At 34.9% G+C, this 15,456-nt stretch overlaps 1 protein-coding gene across 1 annotated transcript; it reads left to right on the forward strand.

Moving 5' to 3' along the window:
- Positions 1–1,765: 1,765 nt before the first annotated feature.
- LOC145066226 (Nucleoporin interacting component (Nup93/Nic96-like) family protein) lies at positions 1,766–8,183 on the forward strand. The gene is made up of 15 exons (XM_079013439.1): positions 1,766–2,006; positions 2,123–2,214; positions 2,662–2,728; positions 3,320–3,379; positions 3,847–3,936; positions 4,077–4,331; positions 4,406–4,501; positions 4,589–4,723; positions 4,836–4,889; positions 4,969–5,052; positions 5,179–5,265; positions 5,952–6,842; positions 6,960–7,141; positions 7,240–7,534; positions 7,913–8,183. The coding sequence occupies exons 1-15, from the start codon at positions 1,905–1,907 to the stop codon at positions 7,988–7,990; spliced, it is 2,568 nt and encodes an 855-aa protein (XP_078869565.1). The 5' UTR covers positions 1,766–1,904; the 3' UTR covers positions 7,991–8,183.
- The last annotated feature ends 7,273 nt before the right edge of the window (positions 8,184–15,456 follow it).

Raw genomic sequence — 15,456 nt, forward strand, 5'->3', positions numbered from 1 at the left:
TACATCAAACTTCGAAAATATATTAATCGTCGGTAGCACCGGCGACCCGCACTCCGACGACCTTTAGGAGTCGAATTCGTCTCATACTCTCATGTAAACCATTGCAATTTCCGACCATTCTTCTACTGTTTTCGATATGTTTCCTATTCGGTTCTTATCCGCTGTATGCATTAAGCTATCTTCAAGCACTTTCCCAACAAAGATTTAGTTGTTTGTGCAGTTTGATTTTAGATTACATTAGTTGTTTTATTAATTTGATTTGTATTTTGTATCACCAAATGTCAGTGAACATAATCTTGAAAACTAGGGGTGAGCAAACCCAAACAAAAAAATAAGAAATCGACTAAAACCGACGAAACCGAAACCAAAGCAAAACCGACGGTTAGGGTTTGAATTTTTTAAAAACCGAAAAATCGGGTCCGAATTTGATTTTCACCCAGAAACTGACCCATCCAACCCGAGAAACCGACCCATACTTAAAACCGACAAACCGCCTCAAGAAACCGACCCATCCAATCCGAGAAACCGACCCATACTTGATTATGTTTTGTTTGTAATAGATTATTTCAGGCTATGGTTGCAACTTGTAATAAACTATTTGTTGTAAGACTTATGTTTTTTGAAGTACTTAACTTAAATTTGATGTTTTTTGAAGTATTTAACTTGTTGCTTCACTTATAGAAAATGGGTTAAAACCTAAAACCCATGGGTTTAAACCCAGAACCCGTGAGTGTATGGGTTGAACCCGAGAAACTGAACCAACCAGAAACCGATCCTATTGGATTCTGAATACCAGAAACCGACCATTTTATGGGTTGGGTTGGGTTTGGGTCCAAGACCGACCCATGCACATCCTTATTGAAAACTATTTCATTCTTGTTAATTACAGAGGTGTTTGACTTTGTATATGTGTATTTTGAGTCCTGAGTATGATTGTTTGACTGTTTTGCAACAAAATTCTGCTCTATTTTAAATGAAAGTCAATAAAAAAAATTATTTGACATGGAAAACCATACCGATTTATTTTTTGGTTAAAAACCGAATCATTACCGAAATAATTACATAACCGCACTGAATAACAATCGTAAATTTTGGTTTTTTCCTTTAAATAACCGAAACTTGTGGTCGGTGGTTCGGTTTGGTTCAAACCCTGCATCATACACTTGTAGGTGTACCAATGAGGGTAAGTAACAAAGTAATAAAAGGGTAAAAATGCAAAATATTATCCTTTAGTGAACCCACAAACAACAAAAGGTAAAAAGGAACATTTTATAATTTTGGCATTAGCCCACAACCATGGTTTTAATCATGGTTCTAAAAAGTGCGCCATGGCGTGCCTCGAGGCGTGCCATGACGCGAGGCGTGGTGTAGCCGTTATGAAAACGTTCAAGACGGATTTGTGAAGCGTAGCGCCCAAATAATGTGTCAAGGCGTGCCTTATCACGTTATGACGCGAGTTTTTTTCAAGGCGCGGGTTTTTTGGATTTTTTTCTTTTGTTTTTTTATCGGGCCTAAAATAAATGAGTTTTTATTAACTTTTTTCTATTAGATATTAATATAACACTTCTAAAAACGTCATATATTTTATAAAATTCAATAATTATATGATTAATATCTTTTGATATATATAATATAATCACGCATTGAAAAATACCATGACTCGCTAAAGTTTGTCCTCGCTTGACTTTTACATTACCGCCATGTTACGCCTTAGATTTAGATTATCTCGAACCTTGGTTTTAATCCTTTTGAATAATACTTGAAATAACGCTTTTTCTGCCGGCTTCTTTCCGCTAGGGCTCTTGCGTTTTGAGCTCCAAAACCCCAAAATAAAAATTCGGCTTCCTCCTTTCGGCGTATCGCTCCATACAAGCGTTCTTCCTCACAACATCAACCTTCCAACAATGACGAGCGACGCAGATATGAGTAGCTGGACGGATCTTCTGCATTCATCTTCGAAACTCGTCGAGCAAGCTGCTCCTTCTGCTCAGTTTCCTCCTCTCCAGGTAATTATTGCTCTTTCGATTTTGTTTTTGTGGCGCAAGTTATTTCTCATTTCTTACAGTGCTTATATATATATACATATATCTCTGCGTGCCTATAATTGTTTTTGTATCTGCAGAGAAATTTGGATCAATTAGAAGCATTGTCAAAGAAGCTCAAGTCGAAAACGCTCAGAACCGAGGCTCCCTCTCAATCGATTGCAGCTACAAGGTAGATTCTGGTGATTTCGTTAATTTTATGTGTACATTTTTCTATATTTATAGTGCTACATACTTTGTTACTATGGTTTTTAATTTCTATATCTGTGAACGTAGACTACAGTGTTTTTAACGAAGATAGTTTGTATAGAAAAACTAACTCGAAAAGGAATACAAGTTTCACCCACACTCAGACAAGAGTGCATCCGTAGCTGTTTAGATTTGAAAGATCGTAATTTATCTGTGATTTCTCCATGCTATTCAATTGTTTGTGTCATTTAGATTTGAAATCATAATTTATGTGCATCTTCTCTATGCAATAGAATACTCTGAGGCTATAATATCCTGGATTTTTCTGCTCTTATTAGTGCACTGAAGTTTACTATTGCTACATGATGTTCAAAATACAAGCATCTTATAAGCAGTGTCTAAAATATGTAGCTTGTTAAATATTGTGCAGGCTACTTGCACGTGAGGGGATAAATGCTGAGCAACTGGCACGGGATCTTAAGTCATTTGAATTGAAGGTATCAGCTCTTTCTTTGATTCATGTCAGGCTAAATTAATCTGATTGATCATGTATACAAATCATATGCTTAGTTTGTTTCACAAGGTAAGTAAGTATACAATAACAACCTCTCTGCAATAAGTGCATGGGAAATGTTGTGCATAAGATCTTTCTTCAGTTGGTGTTGTAACACTAAGAAGCATCATGGTTTGGTGGCCCCTTGTACATGATAAGCAATGAATCTCAGTCATCTTAGAAAGTAGACATGTCTAAGTGTCTCATGATTTAGTTCAGTAGCCACTACTGTTCTATTTCAGCACTGTCTCTCCATGTATTCATGAATGATATCAAGTTAAAAATGTTCTAGACCTCAAGGGTGGTGAATTTTGTTTCTTGCTTAAAAACAGCATTTAGTTCAAATTACACTTTCCCACATTCGTTTCTGATTTTCCAGTTTGAGCATTGTATTAGATTTTCTATATTCTTTAGTTTTTAAATGATCGATCTTGACTTTTGAGATTTTGAGATCACCATCTGTTTATTTTATTCTTGTGAGATTCATATCAATCACTTATTTTTCTTGAGTTAAATCTTGTTACTTTCTTTGTAGACAACTTTTGAGGATGTTTTCCCTGCCGAAGCTACAAGCGTTGAGGAATACTTGCAGCAGGTACTTACTGCAACTTATTGCTATTGAATTACATTTTTTTTTTCTTAAAGAATTGAGCTATACAATCTTGGTCCTTTTTTGTATAACGTTATGAGGAATATTAGCTGTTGCATGAGTGTCTATGCTGATTATTTGTTGTTGCATATGAGTATCTGTTTGTGCACTTGTGTCTTCTTTTAATTGTTTTGCAAGAGGGCAATAGTCAACAGAGAATAAAATAATCCATACCTTTATTTTCTCATGTGTGCATTTGTATGTTAAACTTTTCTCAACATGATTATATTGTGCTAATGTCTTAGAGTTTTTTCATGCTGAATTTTTCTTTCATGAGTGTTAGTTATGTATAAATTATTATGTCAGAATGTTCTATGTGAATGTTGCTATGCTATAAGTATTCAGTAACGTATTCTTTTTGGCTCACATGGTTATATATTCATGATCTTTATGTTACATTTTCATAATCTCAGGTCCGTGAAATGGCAATGGTTTCTGCTGTTCAGGAAGCTCAGAAAGATAATCTCAGAAATTTTAGTGACTACATGATGACAGTGTTAGAGGTTAGTTGCTACACAAAGTCAAAGTTACACTTCACTTCTGTATTTTGATATCTAGTATATTACCCTTTTACCCCTTGTTTAATAATATTAAATTACCTTTTTTTTTTTTTTTTTTTTTTTTTTTTTTTTCTATCTGTCAGGATGACTGGCAAAAGGAAAAAAGGGACTTTCTTCACAGCCTGAGCCGCATCTCCAGTTTACCAAGGACCAATGTAACTGATTCAAGCATTGGGGCTAACCGATCAGGGCCAATACTATCTTTAACTTCCAGTCCTCACATTTCATCTGGTCCTTCTAACATGGAGCTTTTGGCAATAGCTGATAAAAAGGCTGCAGCATATGCTGAGGTTGTGAGAAATCTCAATGATGCAAGACAGCGTAGTTTAGAATATAAAGTAAGTCCATCAACTTATCATACTTTTATTACTCGATTTATTTATTAATATGTGTATTTTGTTCCATTTGTCAGCCAGCTACTGCTTTTAAGAATGCATATGACAATCTTGGCCTGGATTCTTCTGGTGGTAAATCAGTTACCATGAACAAGATCTGGCATCTAATTCAGGTACACATGCCTACTATGTAATCTTGTTCATATGAGTTTTAATTGCAATAATCTTTTTTACAAATCATCATCTTATATAATTCACAGACTTTGACGGGTGAGAATTCAAGTGTCCAAAGAAATCTTTCAAAGAAAATGTCACTAATAATTGGTGCAAGGCGACACCTGGAATGGGGGCATGATAAATATATCATGGAAATGATACACAGTCATCCAGCACAGGTAATAAAACTACACATAGTTTTTATGTTTGTTTTTTTGCTGTCATCCACTATGCAGTTATGCTCCTTGTACAAAGTTTGATTTTACGGTTTTTCTGTTTATCTTATTGTAGGCTGCTCTTGGTGGAGTGGTGGGAAATTTGCCAAAGATCCATGCTTTTCTAAGGGTTTGTGATCACTTCTTACTTTAAATTACCATATTACCCTCTCATGTTTGCACCTTACCAACTTATTTCTTTCTTCCAGATCCGGTTGAGAGACTACGGGGTTCTTGATTTCGATGCAGGCGATGCTCGTAGACAGCCTCCTGTTGATACCACATGGCAGCAGGTATTCAACTCTTGATTTCTATTCCAGTCATGTGTATCATCCTTCACATAAAATACAACCTTTTTTTTTTTTTTTTTTTTTTTTTGTAAATGTAACCACAACTTAATTCTATTCTTTCTTAAATAGATCTATTTCTGCTTGAGAACTGGGTACTATGATGATGCACAAAGGGTTGCTTCAAGCTCCCGTGTTTCTCACCATTTTGCATCACAGGTATTGATCTCATGGTGTATCTTTGTTTTGAATGAAAATGAACCTTGTCGTACTGAATATGGAAAATGACCATTTTACCCTTCTGTCTAGAAGTGATTCTGAATGATAACTGACTGGATATTTGATAGATATAACTGGAAGTTGTATATAACTATAATAAAAAGCTAGTAAAAAATGTTCACATTAAGTTTTACATTCACATTAATAGTTTTCAGTTTAGTGAAAAATAACCAAAATCATCCACAATGGAATATGCTCAAATTCAAAGGATTAGTGTTCTAATAATCGTATTTAGAGAGCTTACAACCAAATATGAATAATACAAATTTACTTGTGTTACATGTTATTTTCAATCAAATTTATCATTTTGATATGAATGAGATCAAATGTGTAGTTGGAATCTTTCTGATATTATTACAGTAGACGAACAACTGTTTTTCCCTTTCGTTTCTCATCTTTATTTCATACTACACAAGTGTTGTAAACAATAATTTTAAATCCATAGAGCTGTTTTCATTAATTATTTTTCAATAACAAGATAGATAATAACTTTAAGTCAAAAAGAAACACCACTATATACCTGTCCAGATTAAGTTCTGTCCCCATTAAATTCATTAAGTCAAAAAGAAACAGCACCTTACTCATCTCATTCTTTTTTTTTTATTTTTTTTTTTTTATCAAAACAGCTTACAGAATGGATCTCAAACGGAGGCATGGTATCAGTAGAAACCGCTTCCATTGCTGCAGAAGAATGTGAAAAAATGTTACGTATGGGCGATCGATCAGGCCGAGGAACATTTGACAAAAAAAAACTACTTCTCTACGCCCTCATATCCGGGTCCCGCAGGCAAATCGATCGCCTACTGAGAGAACACCCCACACTTTTCAACACCATAGAAGACTTCCTCTGGTTCAAACTCTGTGCTGTTCGAGACTCCCCCACCAATTCAAACGAAGGCTTATCACCTTACACCTTACACGATCTACAAGCCTACTTAAACAAATTCGAACCATCTTACTACACAAAAAACGGGAAAGACCCGTTGGTGTATCCGTATGTCTTGCTACTAAGCATACAGTTGCTTCCAGCTGTTTTATATCTGTCTAAAGATATCGGAGACGATGGGTACAACATCGATGCTACTCATATAGCAATTGTGCTAGCAGACCATGGTGTTCTCGCTGATGTCACTGGGACAGGTGGTCATAAGTTGGGTGTGATGGATGGTTTTGCTGAGTCAGCGAGTATAATTAGACAATATGGTTCGTTGTATCTACGACATAACAATCTTTCGATGGCGTTGGAGTATTACGCGCAGGCTGCTGCTGCTGTTGGTGGTGGGAAGTTGTCTTGGTCTGGGAGAGGGAATGTGGATCAACAAAGGCAACGTAGTTTGATGATGCAGCAGTTGTTGATGGAGTTGCTGTTGCGTGATGGTGGGATACTTTTGTTGCTTGGGGCAAGAGGGGAGGGAGAAGAAGGTGAGTTAAAGAGGTTTTTGGTTGATGGAAAAGAGAGGTACCAGTTTTTGTTTGAAGCTGCTCGCAGGTGTCTGGAAGCTGGGCTTAATGACAAGGTAAACTTTCATTCTCTTCTCCTTTTGGCTCTTTTTTCACAATTTGTTTATTGTATGATATAGTAACCAGGTTTTACTAGTTTATTTATTTTTGCCAATTGTTTATCTCGATTTCAGTCTATAGAAATTCAAAAGAGAATTGGGGCGTTTTCAGCAGCACTGGATACAATAAACAAGAGTCTCTCTGAAGCTATCTGTTCTTTATCACGAGGTAGACTCGATGGAGAGAGCCGAACAGCTGGGCTTGTTCATTCTGGAAATGAGCTGCTGGAGACGTTTAAATACTTTCCGAATGTCAGGTGAGAAATCATTTGAACAATTCCCATTTCAAAATTTCTAATAAATCAAAAACCCTTAATCCCAATTTATCCACTTATTACTAACGTTGTGGATGCAGTCTACAAGAAAGAGAACTTGTTTTAGAGCAAGAAACCGTGTTAAGACAACTTGAGAACATTTTGGTTATTCATAAATTGGCAAGGCAAGAACATCATCTAGATGCTTTAAGGGAGATTGCCAAGCTTCCATTTCTTCCATTTGATCCCAGGGCATCTGATACAGCAGCAACAGATACTTTTCAAAATTTGTCCCCTCATGTTCAAGCTTGTATTCCAGACCTTCTTAAGGTCTCTCTTCAGTCTATAGACAATGTCAGAGACTCAGATGGCTCACTTCGTGCCTTGAGGATCAAGGTATGTTGTTATACTGACATCTTGTAATGATATGGGCAAATACGTAAATTTGCAAAGTATGCTTTTTCCATAAACTTAAAATTTGCATTTTTTTAATCTTCACACAAAATTGAAATCTTGCAATTTTTGGGATGGAGGGAGTATTCTTTATTTTTCTCCTTTCATCCACTTAAAAAAAGGTGTTTTGACTTTTATACCCCTCATTTTAAGTGGATGGATCAAAAGCATTAAGTAGAATAGGAAGAAAATAAATGACATCACAATGCTGTAAATTGTAATACTTAGAAAAAAAAAATGAAAGTAGGATATTAATATATGAAAGTGCATTGCTATTTTTTACATTATGGATCAAGATCAGTAATTATTTGGGTTGTGCAGATTGCCAATTTCCTTGCGAATAATTTGAATCGAAACTGGCCACGGGACTTATACGAGAGAGTAGCTAGAAGTCTGTGAAACATCAAGAGAGAGTTGTGTGTTTCATGCTGTTTTGGTGAGTAGTGACTTGTTTTAGAGAGTTTTATATGCAATTGTATGACTATAATGGTGTGTATGAGGATGTTATCTTTAGCTCGGTTTTTATATTTGCAAATGCCAATTTCAAGAGCTATTTTAGGCATAATGGAATGGTAAATATAATTTTCCATCATTTGCTTGTAAAGTTTATGTTGATTTTAATTATGTTTTATCTTTAGGGAGTCAATGATAAATAGTTGGAAAGGAGAGAGATGACATTGGGTCAAAAGTCGTTCAAACCTGACAATTTTATTTTTACTACATAGATATTTGGCTTTCTTAAATAATCAATAATTTACCAGAAAAATTATATACCAAATCTAATAGTATAAGGTTATACATTCTTTGATCTATTACCTTATTGGTCTATTTTACTTTTAGTGTTAAATGTTTAAACATGATTTGGTTCAAAAAAACATTGAATGCATGCATTACTTTTTTGGAAGTGATTAAAATGGTGATATTAAAGTTTGTTGTATTTGTCACTATGTGAAGTTTGAGTGCAACTCATGTTATATGACCTAAGCAAAATTTGGGTGTCTTATCAAGTATCATCGGACATGTTTTAGAAAAGTCGGAATACATTTTGAAAAAGTGATGATACGTACGAAATTTAATCTGTTACATTTTTTAGAATAAGGCTACAATTGGCAGACCGTTTTAATCTAACAGGATTAATTTAGGTAGTTTTTGCATCTCCTTCAATTCATTAGTTAGTCGACACTATCACACAACCTTGCATTCCTTTTTTTTTTTATGTATTTATATTTCTTATCTAAAAAAAATATAACATGTATTAATAAATTTAAAATTAAATATATTTATTATCATTTAGTAATTATTAGTTTTAATCTTCAGTACGCTTGATGTAACTTTTTTCCCCCATTTTTCTTTGTTAAAAGGCGTTTAATTGATTTTTTTTTGTCGATTCAAATATCTTCTTACAACTTTATCACAACTTAACAATATTACTTGACTTGCAACATTGGAACTTAACAAAAACTTACATTATTCACAAGAGAAACTAAAACCAATGTTAATAAAAACTGCTAATGATTTTCTCAAACTGTAACATCTCGACTTTTAACAATGAGAATATGCAATCAAATGACATCATTTGCTATGATGTTGATGTCCAACAAAATCCACTCCAATTTTTTGCTTTTCATTTAACAATATATTACAAACCGAATGAGTGTTACAATCAGAAACCATATAGAAACACTAAATAAATACAAAACAACTATATAATATTGGAACTCTAGTGTTTCACTTTTGCTAATCCTCCAAGGTCCTTCAATGAATAGTATCTAAAATTGGAGGAATTGTTGATGAAAATGTCACTTACTCATGAAAATCGATTGAATAACCTTCAACTAACTGACAGAGTGGTGGGTGATACTGTTTGTAGACCTTCGACTCTAACTTTGATACATGGTACACATGTCATTTAAAAGAGAATATGAGTACATGAGTTTAAGAGCAAAAATATAATGTTTGAAAATATATATTTTTATTTCATTCTTTCAAAGTAATGACTTTCAAAATGCATTTACTTTCCAAAAAAATTTCTATAGCAAAATCACTCATTTATCAAATTGCTGTCTTCTGGTCAAATGGTATTTACCCCTGTAGAAATTTAAAAACTAATGTAACATCCTAAATTTTCAACCAAAACTTTCTTTTTTAAACAATAATTAAACAACCCCAAAATCATTATTTTAATAGCACATAAAAATCCATTTGTTCAAACCAAACATAGCAACAAATCAGAGTCATATCATAAAACCAACGGAAGTTTCAAAACAAAATCAAACAACGATGTGAGTACAGTCAACCAAAAATTTCTTTTTAAACTATAATTAAACAATCCCAAACGATTATTTCAGATACACATAGAAATCCATTTGTTCAAACCTAACATAGCAACATATCTGAGTCATATCATAAAACCAACAGAAGTCTCAAAACAAAAGCAAACGCCAATGTGAGTAGAGTCATGTCGTGCCCTTCCCATTCCCACAAGAACAATCTAAAAAACATTTAACTTTAAAACGTAAACACAAAGCTTAGTGAGTTTTCCAATATACCACACATCCCATTACACATACAGCGTATACACTTATGAATGTTATAATCCTATTATAGGCTTACAATGTTATAATCTCACACACAATTACTATAGTCCGGTTATAGTCTCACATATCATTGCTATAGTCCAACTATAGTCTCACATTCAATATATATAGTCTAATTATAGTCTCACAATAGTCATACATACAACCTACCACCTAAGGACATCTAATGTCACACTTAGTATAGTGGGAAAACTCACATGAATCTAGCAACCGCAATCTCAAAAGCAGTCTCCAATAACGACACAACTAGCACGGACCCGCTAATACAAACAAAGGTCAAACCTTAGTCCAAAACTTATATCCAACAAAGTTTGACCAAAAAGTCAAACAGGTAAAAAGTCAACGATAAACGGGTCAACGCGACCAACACCAGTCCCGTTGCGACCAATTTAGTCCAAAATAGTCGTGAATCAGCTAAACTTCACGTCGTGACTAAGCCTTAGCCGTGTTGCGTCTCCTAGGCAGAATCACTTATTATATTAAGTGCTTAATGCTTTAAGCCAGATGCTACAATTTTCTAGAAACCATCAAAATAGGTTTGTAATGGATAAAGTTTCCAAATTTATCCATATCCAAGCCTCTAACAAGGCAAACACTAACCCAAGATCTATAATGAAGCAAAAAACGCTTAAAGCTTCTCGTATAGTTCAAAGAGAGCTTGCTTGCTCTCTTTTTCACCTCCAAGTGTCCATAAATGATCTTCAAATATGTATATAATCATGGATTTTCCAAATCTCCGGGGAACATCTAGTAAATGGGACCAAAATGCATATAAACACCCAAAACACTAGATCTATGCATACGAAACATAAAAGGTTGAAGCTTTATAACTTATAAAGGTCCAGAAGACAATGAGAATGTTGAAACTTCTTTGGATCTTGCTTCTCTATCACTAATGTCACATTCTACTTTTACAAACTTCACACTCAATGCACTAAAACACCACATAGGAATAAGAGGAGGCTAGAGCTTGCTTCTAGGTTTCTCTGGATGATGGAGGATACAAATGAGAGAAAAACTAAGAGTCAGTGCCTTTAAATATGACTTAAATCCTAAGACCTAAGGTTTTGAGTTGTTGAGGCCACACATCACAACCCACTTAAAGGACGCATCGTGACTAAAACAACTAGCACGCAAAGCGAAAAAACACCTAGTCTTGTCGCGAAGCCAACCAAAACCCCCATTCTTATTCTAATAAAATAATTAAAAAACATATTGGGAAATAAGCGTTACAACTAGTTACTTCCAATAAAAGGCTTCAAACAAAAGCATGTTTCAAAGATATATAAATAGTTTCAAATGCATATTTCCAATGTTTGTATTAAATCAAAATATTCACTTCAAATTACTAGAATAATCTAAGTATTATATCTTAAAAAATTTACAAATAGTCAAAGTACATACAACTTAAAATTATGCAAATAGTCAAAGTGCTTATAATCCGTAATAGAAAATTACTCAAAGTACGTATAACCCAATACGTATAAATAACAAAAGTACTCAAGACCCAAAACACACACAACTAAATACTCAACATATGTAAACAAACTTGCATTTCCCTTGAAATGCAAGAACACCGATCAACATGGATTTTCCTATGATCCCCTCAAAGGACCATAATCTACCTTGATATAGAATATAATTCATCCATTGACCCGATACTTCGCATCTAAGGTTACTACGTTTTCTGAAGCTTGTTTCCAATGTATGACCCCTTGTTATGGAATTTTTTTCCTACATCCGGAATCCCACACAGGGATATGTCACTCCTTCGCAAAGAGAGGTATCATCCCAATAGTGCCTCAATTTGTTTAGACAAGTTCAAATGGTCACACAAATACTCACACAACCAAACATAATCTATACTTACTAAAATCATGTTCCTAATCAAATTCAAGTGACTCCATAAACTAGCAATTAACAAGATAACACACTTGTGAGAATTTATTAGCTCTAAAATGACCCGCTAAACAAAGCTTTCTAGTGAATTTCAAATCTCAAGTAGTCAATTAAAAAACAATACAAGAAAAAATACTTGCAAAACAAATTAGATTAACAAAATATACATCTAATACCAAAAAACAACAATACATTTTTACCCACGATTTTTGGGTCGTTAAACATACCAAGATCCAAGCGTTACAGATTGGGCCTGAGCATTCGAACTGGGAGGTTGTGGGCCGTTATGCATGCTTGTATGTTTATCGTATGATGTCTTTTGGGGGAAACTCACTAAGCTTTATGATGATGTTTTGGATTACAGTTTTATTAATTTATAAATGAAAATTTTTGATCTTATTCTTTGGACGTTTTATAATTCCCACTTACACATAAGGGCTAGCTACCCCTTGTGTGACACTTGGGATAACGTGACATCCCCATTTTCACGGCCAGAAAAGACCGATTTTTGTTTATGTTTTGTTTAAAAAGCATAGTAACATTTTAAATAAAAGTGTTGCGGAATTTGTTCCCAGTAAAACATGATAAATACGTTATTAAAGCATTTATGAAGAAAAAGTATTTTTATTCATTTTAAAACATTTGGGATGTCATCGTCAATACAGAAACATAAACATAAACATAACTTACATTCATTATCACTAGTGATTTATATCTCCTTAATCTCTAAGTGTAATGTGACTTCATATCAACACCTATGATATAAATAAACTAAGTGGGTTAGGTTGGGAAACATGGTGAGTACATAGGGTTTTCAATCCACAATAATATAATTATTATGTTTAAACATCAAACAATCAACCCAATTACCCATCCCCATTATCTTCTTAAGGATTTACCCTAAGAATCAGCTACTCCTCGTTCATTCATTCCTAAGGATCATCCCAAGGAAACGACACAAAGTCCATCGTTGCCAATGACACAGTTGTCAAACACATCTGCTAATATTATCACTTAGGTGCAGCTGCCAGAATTGTGACATTCTCTATTAGGCGCATCTGCCGGTATTGTCCTTTAGATGCTACTGTCATGGTTATAATGTTCTCTATTAGGCGCGACTGCCGATACTATCCTTAGAACGCAGCTGCTAGGATGTTTACTGTAGATCAACAACATCTACAGGTTGTGGCGCTGCTGCCAATGCTCATTTATAGGGTACTAGGTCCATTGCTGCCAATGTTCACCTATAGGGCACTATGTCCATACTCCCAATGTTCCTCTATATCAACTTTCATCCCTCATCATTCATCTACCCATGTTTTACCCAACATATTTTGTAGATATAATATATATATATATATATATATAGTTTAAATCATTTAAAACATGTATAAAATCGTTTATTCAACATAGATAACAAGTATACAGATAATATGCACACATAGCACGTAATTTATATAAAATACTTCATATCTATGTGTAAGATGAAAGTAACTATGTACTCACTTGTTAATGTGACGACTTGAAATTCGAGCAGCGCTTCGCTTCTTAACAATATGATTTTCTTCGACGAAACCTAGTATTATTATCACTAGATTTTAGTCTAATATTTCTTGCGACTAGTTATTAGTCTAGATTCATCATTAACTCAAAGTCTACTTCATGATCTATCAAGTAAGGAACAACCAGGTAGGATAATATCGGAGGTAGGGTCCGTTTGGTATAGAAAGTATACTGTTTAGAAATCCCACTTTAAACACCTCACTAAATCATAGCCTAGACAACATTCCCATAAGTAGATCAATCAGTATAATGACTTTGAATCACTGGTAAATCTTGTTTACAAGTTCATAATAACGATAATGAACTTAAACATAAGTTATACTAAAGATAGGGTAGACATAGCTCACTTACAACAAGTTTTTCTCAAAATCGGGCTCCGCCGAAGCAAAGTTTCTGAGCCGAAGTCTCTTCTTTTCGGAGCCGTCGGGCGCTTCGGGGCTTTCGCCTCGTGCTAGGGGGTTTACCTAGACTTTAGGGGGCTTAAGGAGAGCTAGAGAGAGGTTCTAGAAAACACCTCACTAAATCACAACATAGATATCATTCCCGTAAGTAGATCAATTAGTATAATGGCTTTGAATCACTGATAAATCTTGTTTATAAGTTCATAATAACGATAATGAACTTAAACATAAGTTATACTAAAGATAGGGTAGACGTAGCTCACTTACAGCGGGTTTTTCTCAAAATCGGGCTCCGCCGAAGCAGAGTTTCTGAGCCAAAGTCTCTTCTTTTCGGAGCCGTCGGGCGCTCTGGGGCTTCCGCCTCGTGCTAAGGGGTTTACCTAGACTTTAGGGGGCTTAAGGAGAGCTAGAGAGAGGTTCTAGAAAGAGAAAGAAAAGGGTTGAGGGGTGAGGAAATAAGGGAACCCGACACTCTTATTTACAGGTTGAATTCTTGATGGACTCGCCGAGTCAGTGCCATGTGTCATCATCTGATGGCTTTCCTTGGAGAGAAAGCAACGACTGTGATCGCGCCACATCACCCAAACTTGCACAACACCCTCTCGACTTAGAAAAATCATAACTCTCGCATACGAGCTCTGTTTTTGACGTTCTTTTTTTTCCACGCGTAGCTAAAAACAAGATCTACAACTTTCATTTAGACTTGTCGGCTAATTCTCGACCGATCTTAAATTTAACAGTAGGAGGAGATTAGACTGTTAAATGACCGCGAAGAATTCGTAACTCCTTCATACGGACTCCGTTTTCGTCTGTCTTTTTTATCGTTTAGTTCCTATTAATGAGATCTTCAACTCTCATTTAGGTCGCGTAGGCCAAAAACCGCTCGAACTAAAATTCGAGTTTCGGGTCGTGCACTACTATGCCAAATCTTAAAAAATTCATAACTTCCTCATACGCAGTCAGATTTGGACGTTCTTTTTATGGACGCTCTTTAGATCACTAAGACTAAAAAAACCTCTATCGTAAATTCACTATTTACGTCTCCCGGTGCCGTGCCGGTTCTGTCGCGAAACTTCGACGAGTCATAAATTCTTCGTTATAATTCGGATTTTTGCGTTCTTTATATGTACGAAACCCTTGTAACATATAATACCACTTGGTTAAGATTACTCCTTCTAAATAATCTTCCATCAAAAAGTCATTTTTGATGCTCATTGTCTTTAAATTGACTAGCCCGGATCTACAGACATTATAGATAATGACACCCTAGTTCTTAGTATGATGGAATTTTCGTCATCAAAAATATAGGTGGGATTTCTGCCTAATGGTAAGATTTCTACCATTAGCTTAAGGGGATTTCTCTCAAGCGTCCATTGCCATTTATGTGATGGACTATTAAGATTGA

This window comes from Lactuca serriola, chromosome 8 (assembly GCF_051521515.1).
Source record: "Lactuca serriola cultivar US96UC23 chromosome 8, Lser_US96UC23_V15, whole genome shotgun sequence".
Taxonomy (NCBI): Eukaryota; Viridiplantae; Streptophyta; class Magnoliopsida; order Asterales; family Asteraceae; genus Lactuca; species Lactuca serriola.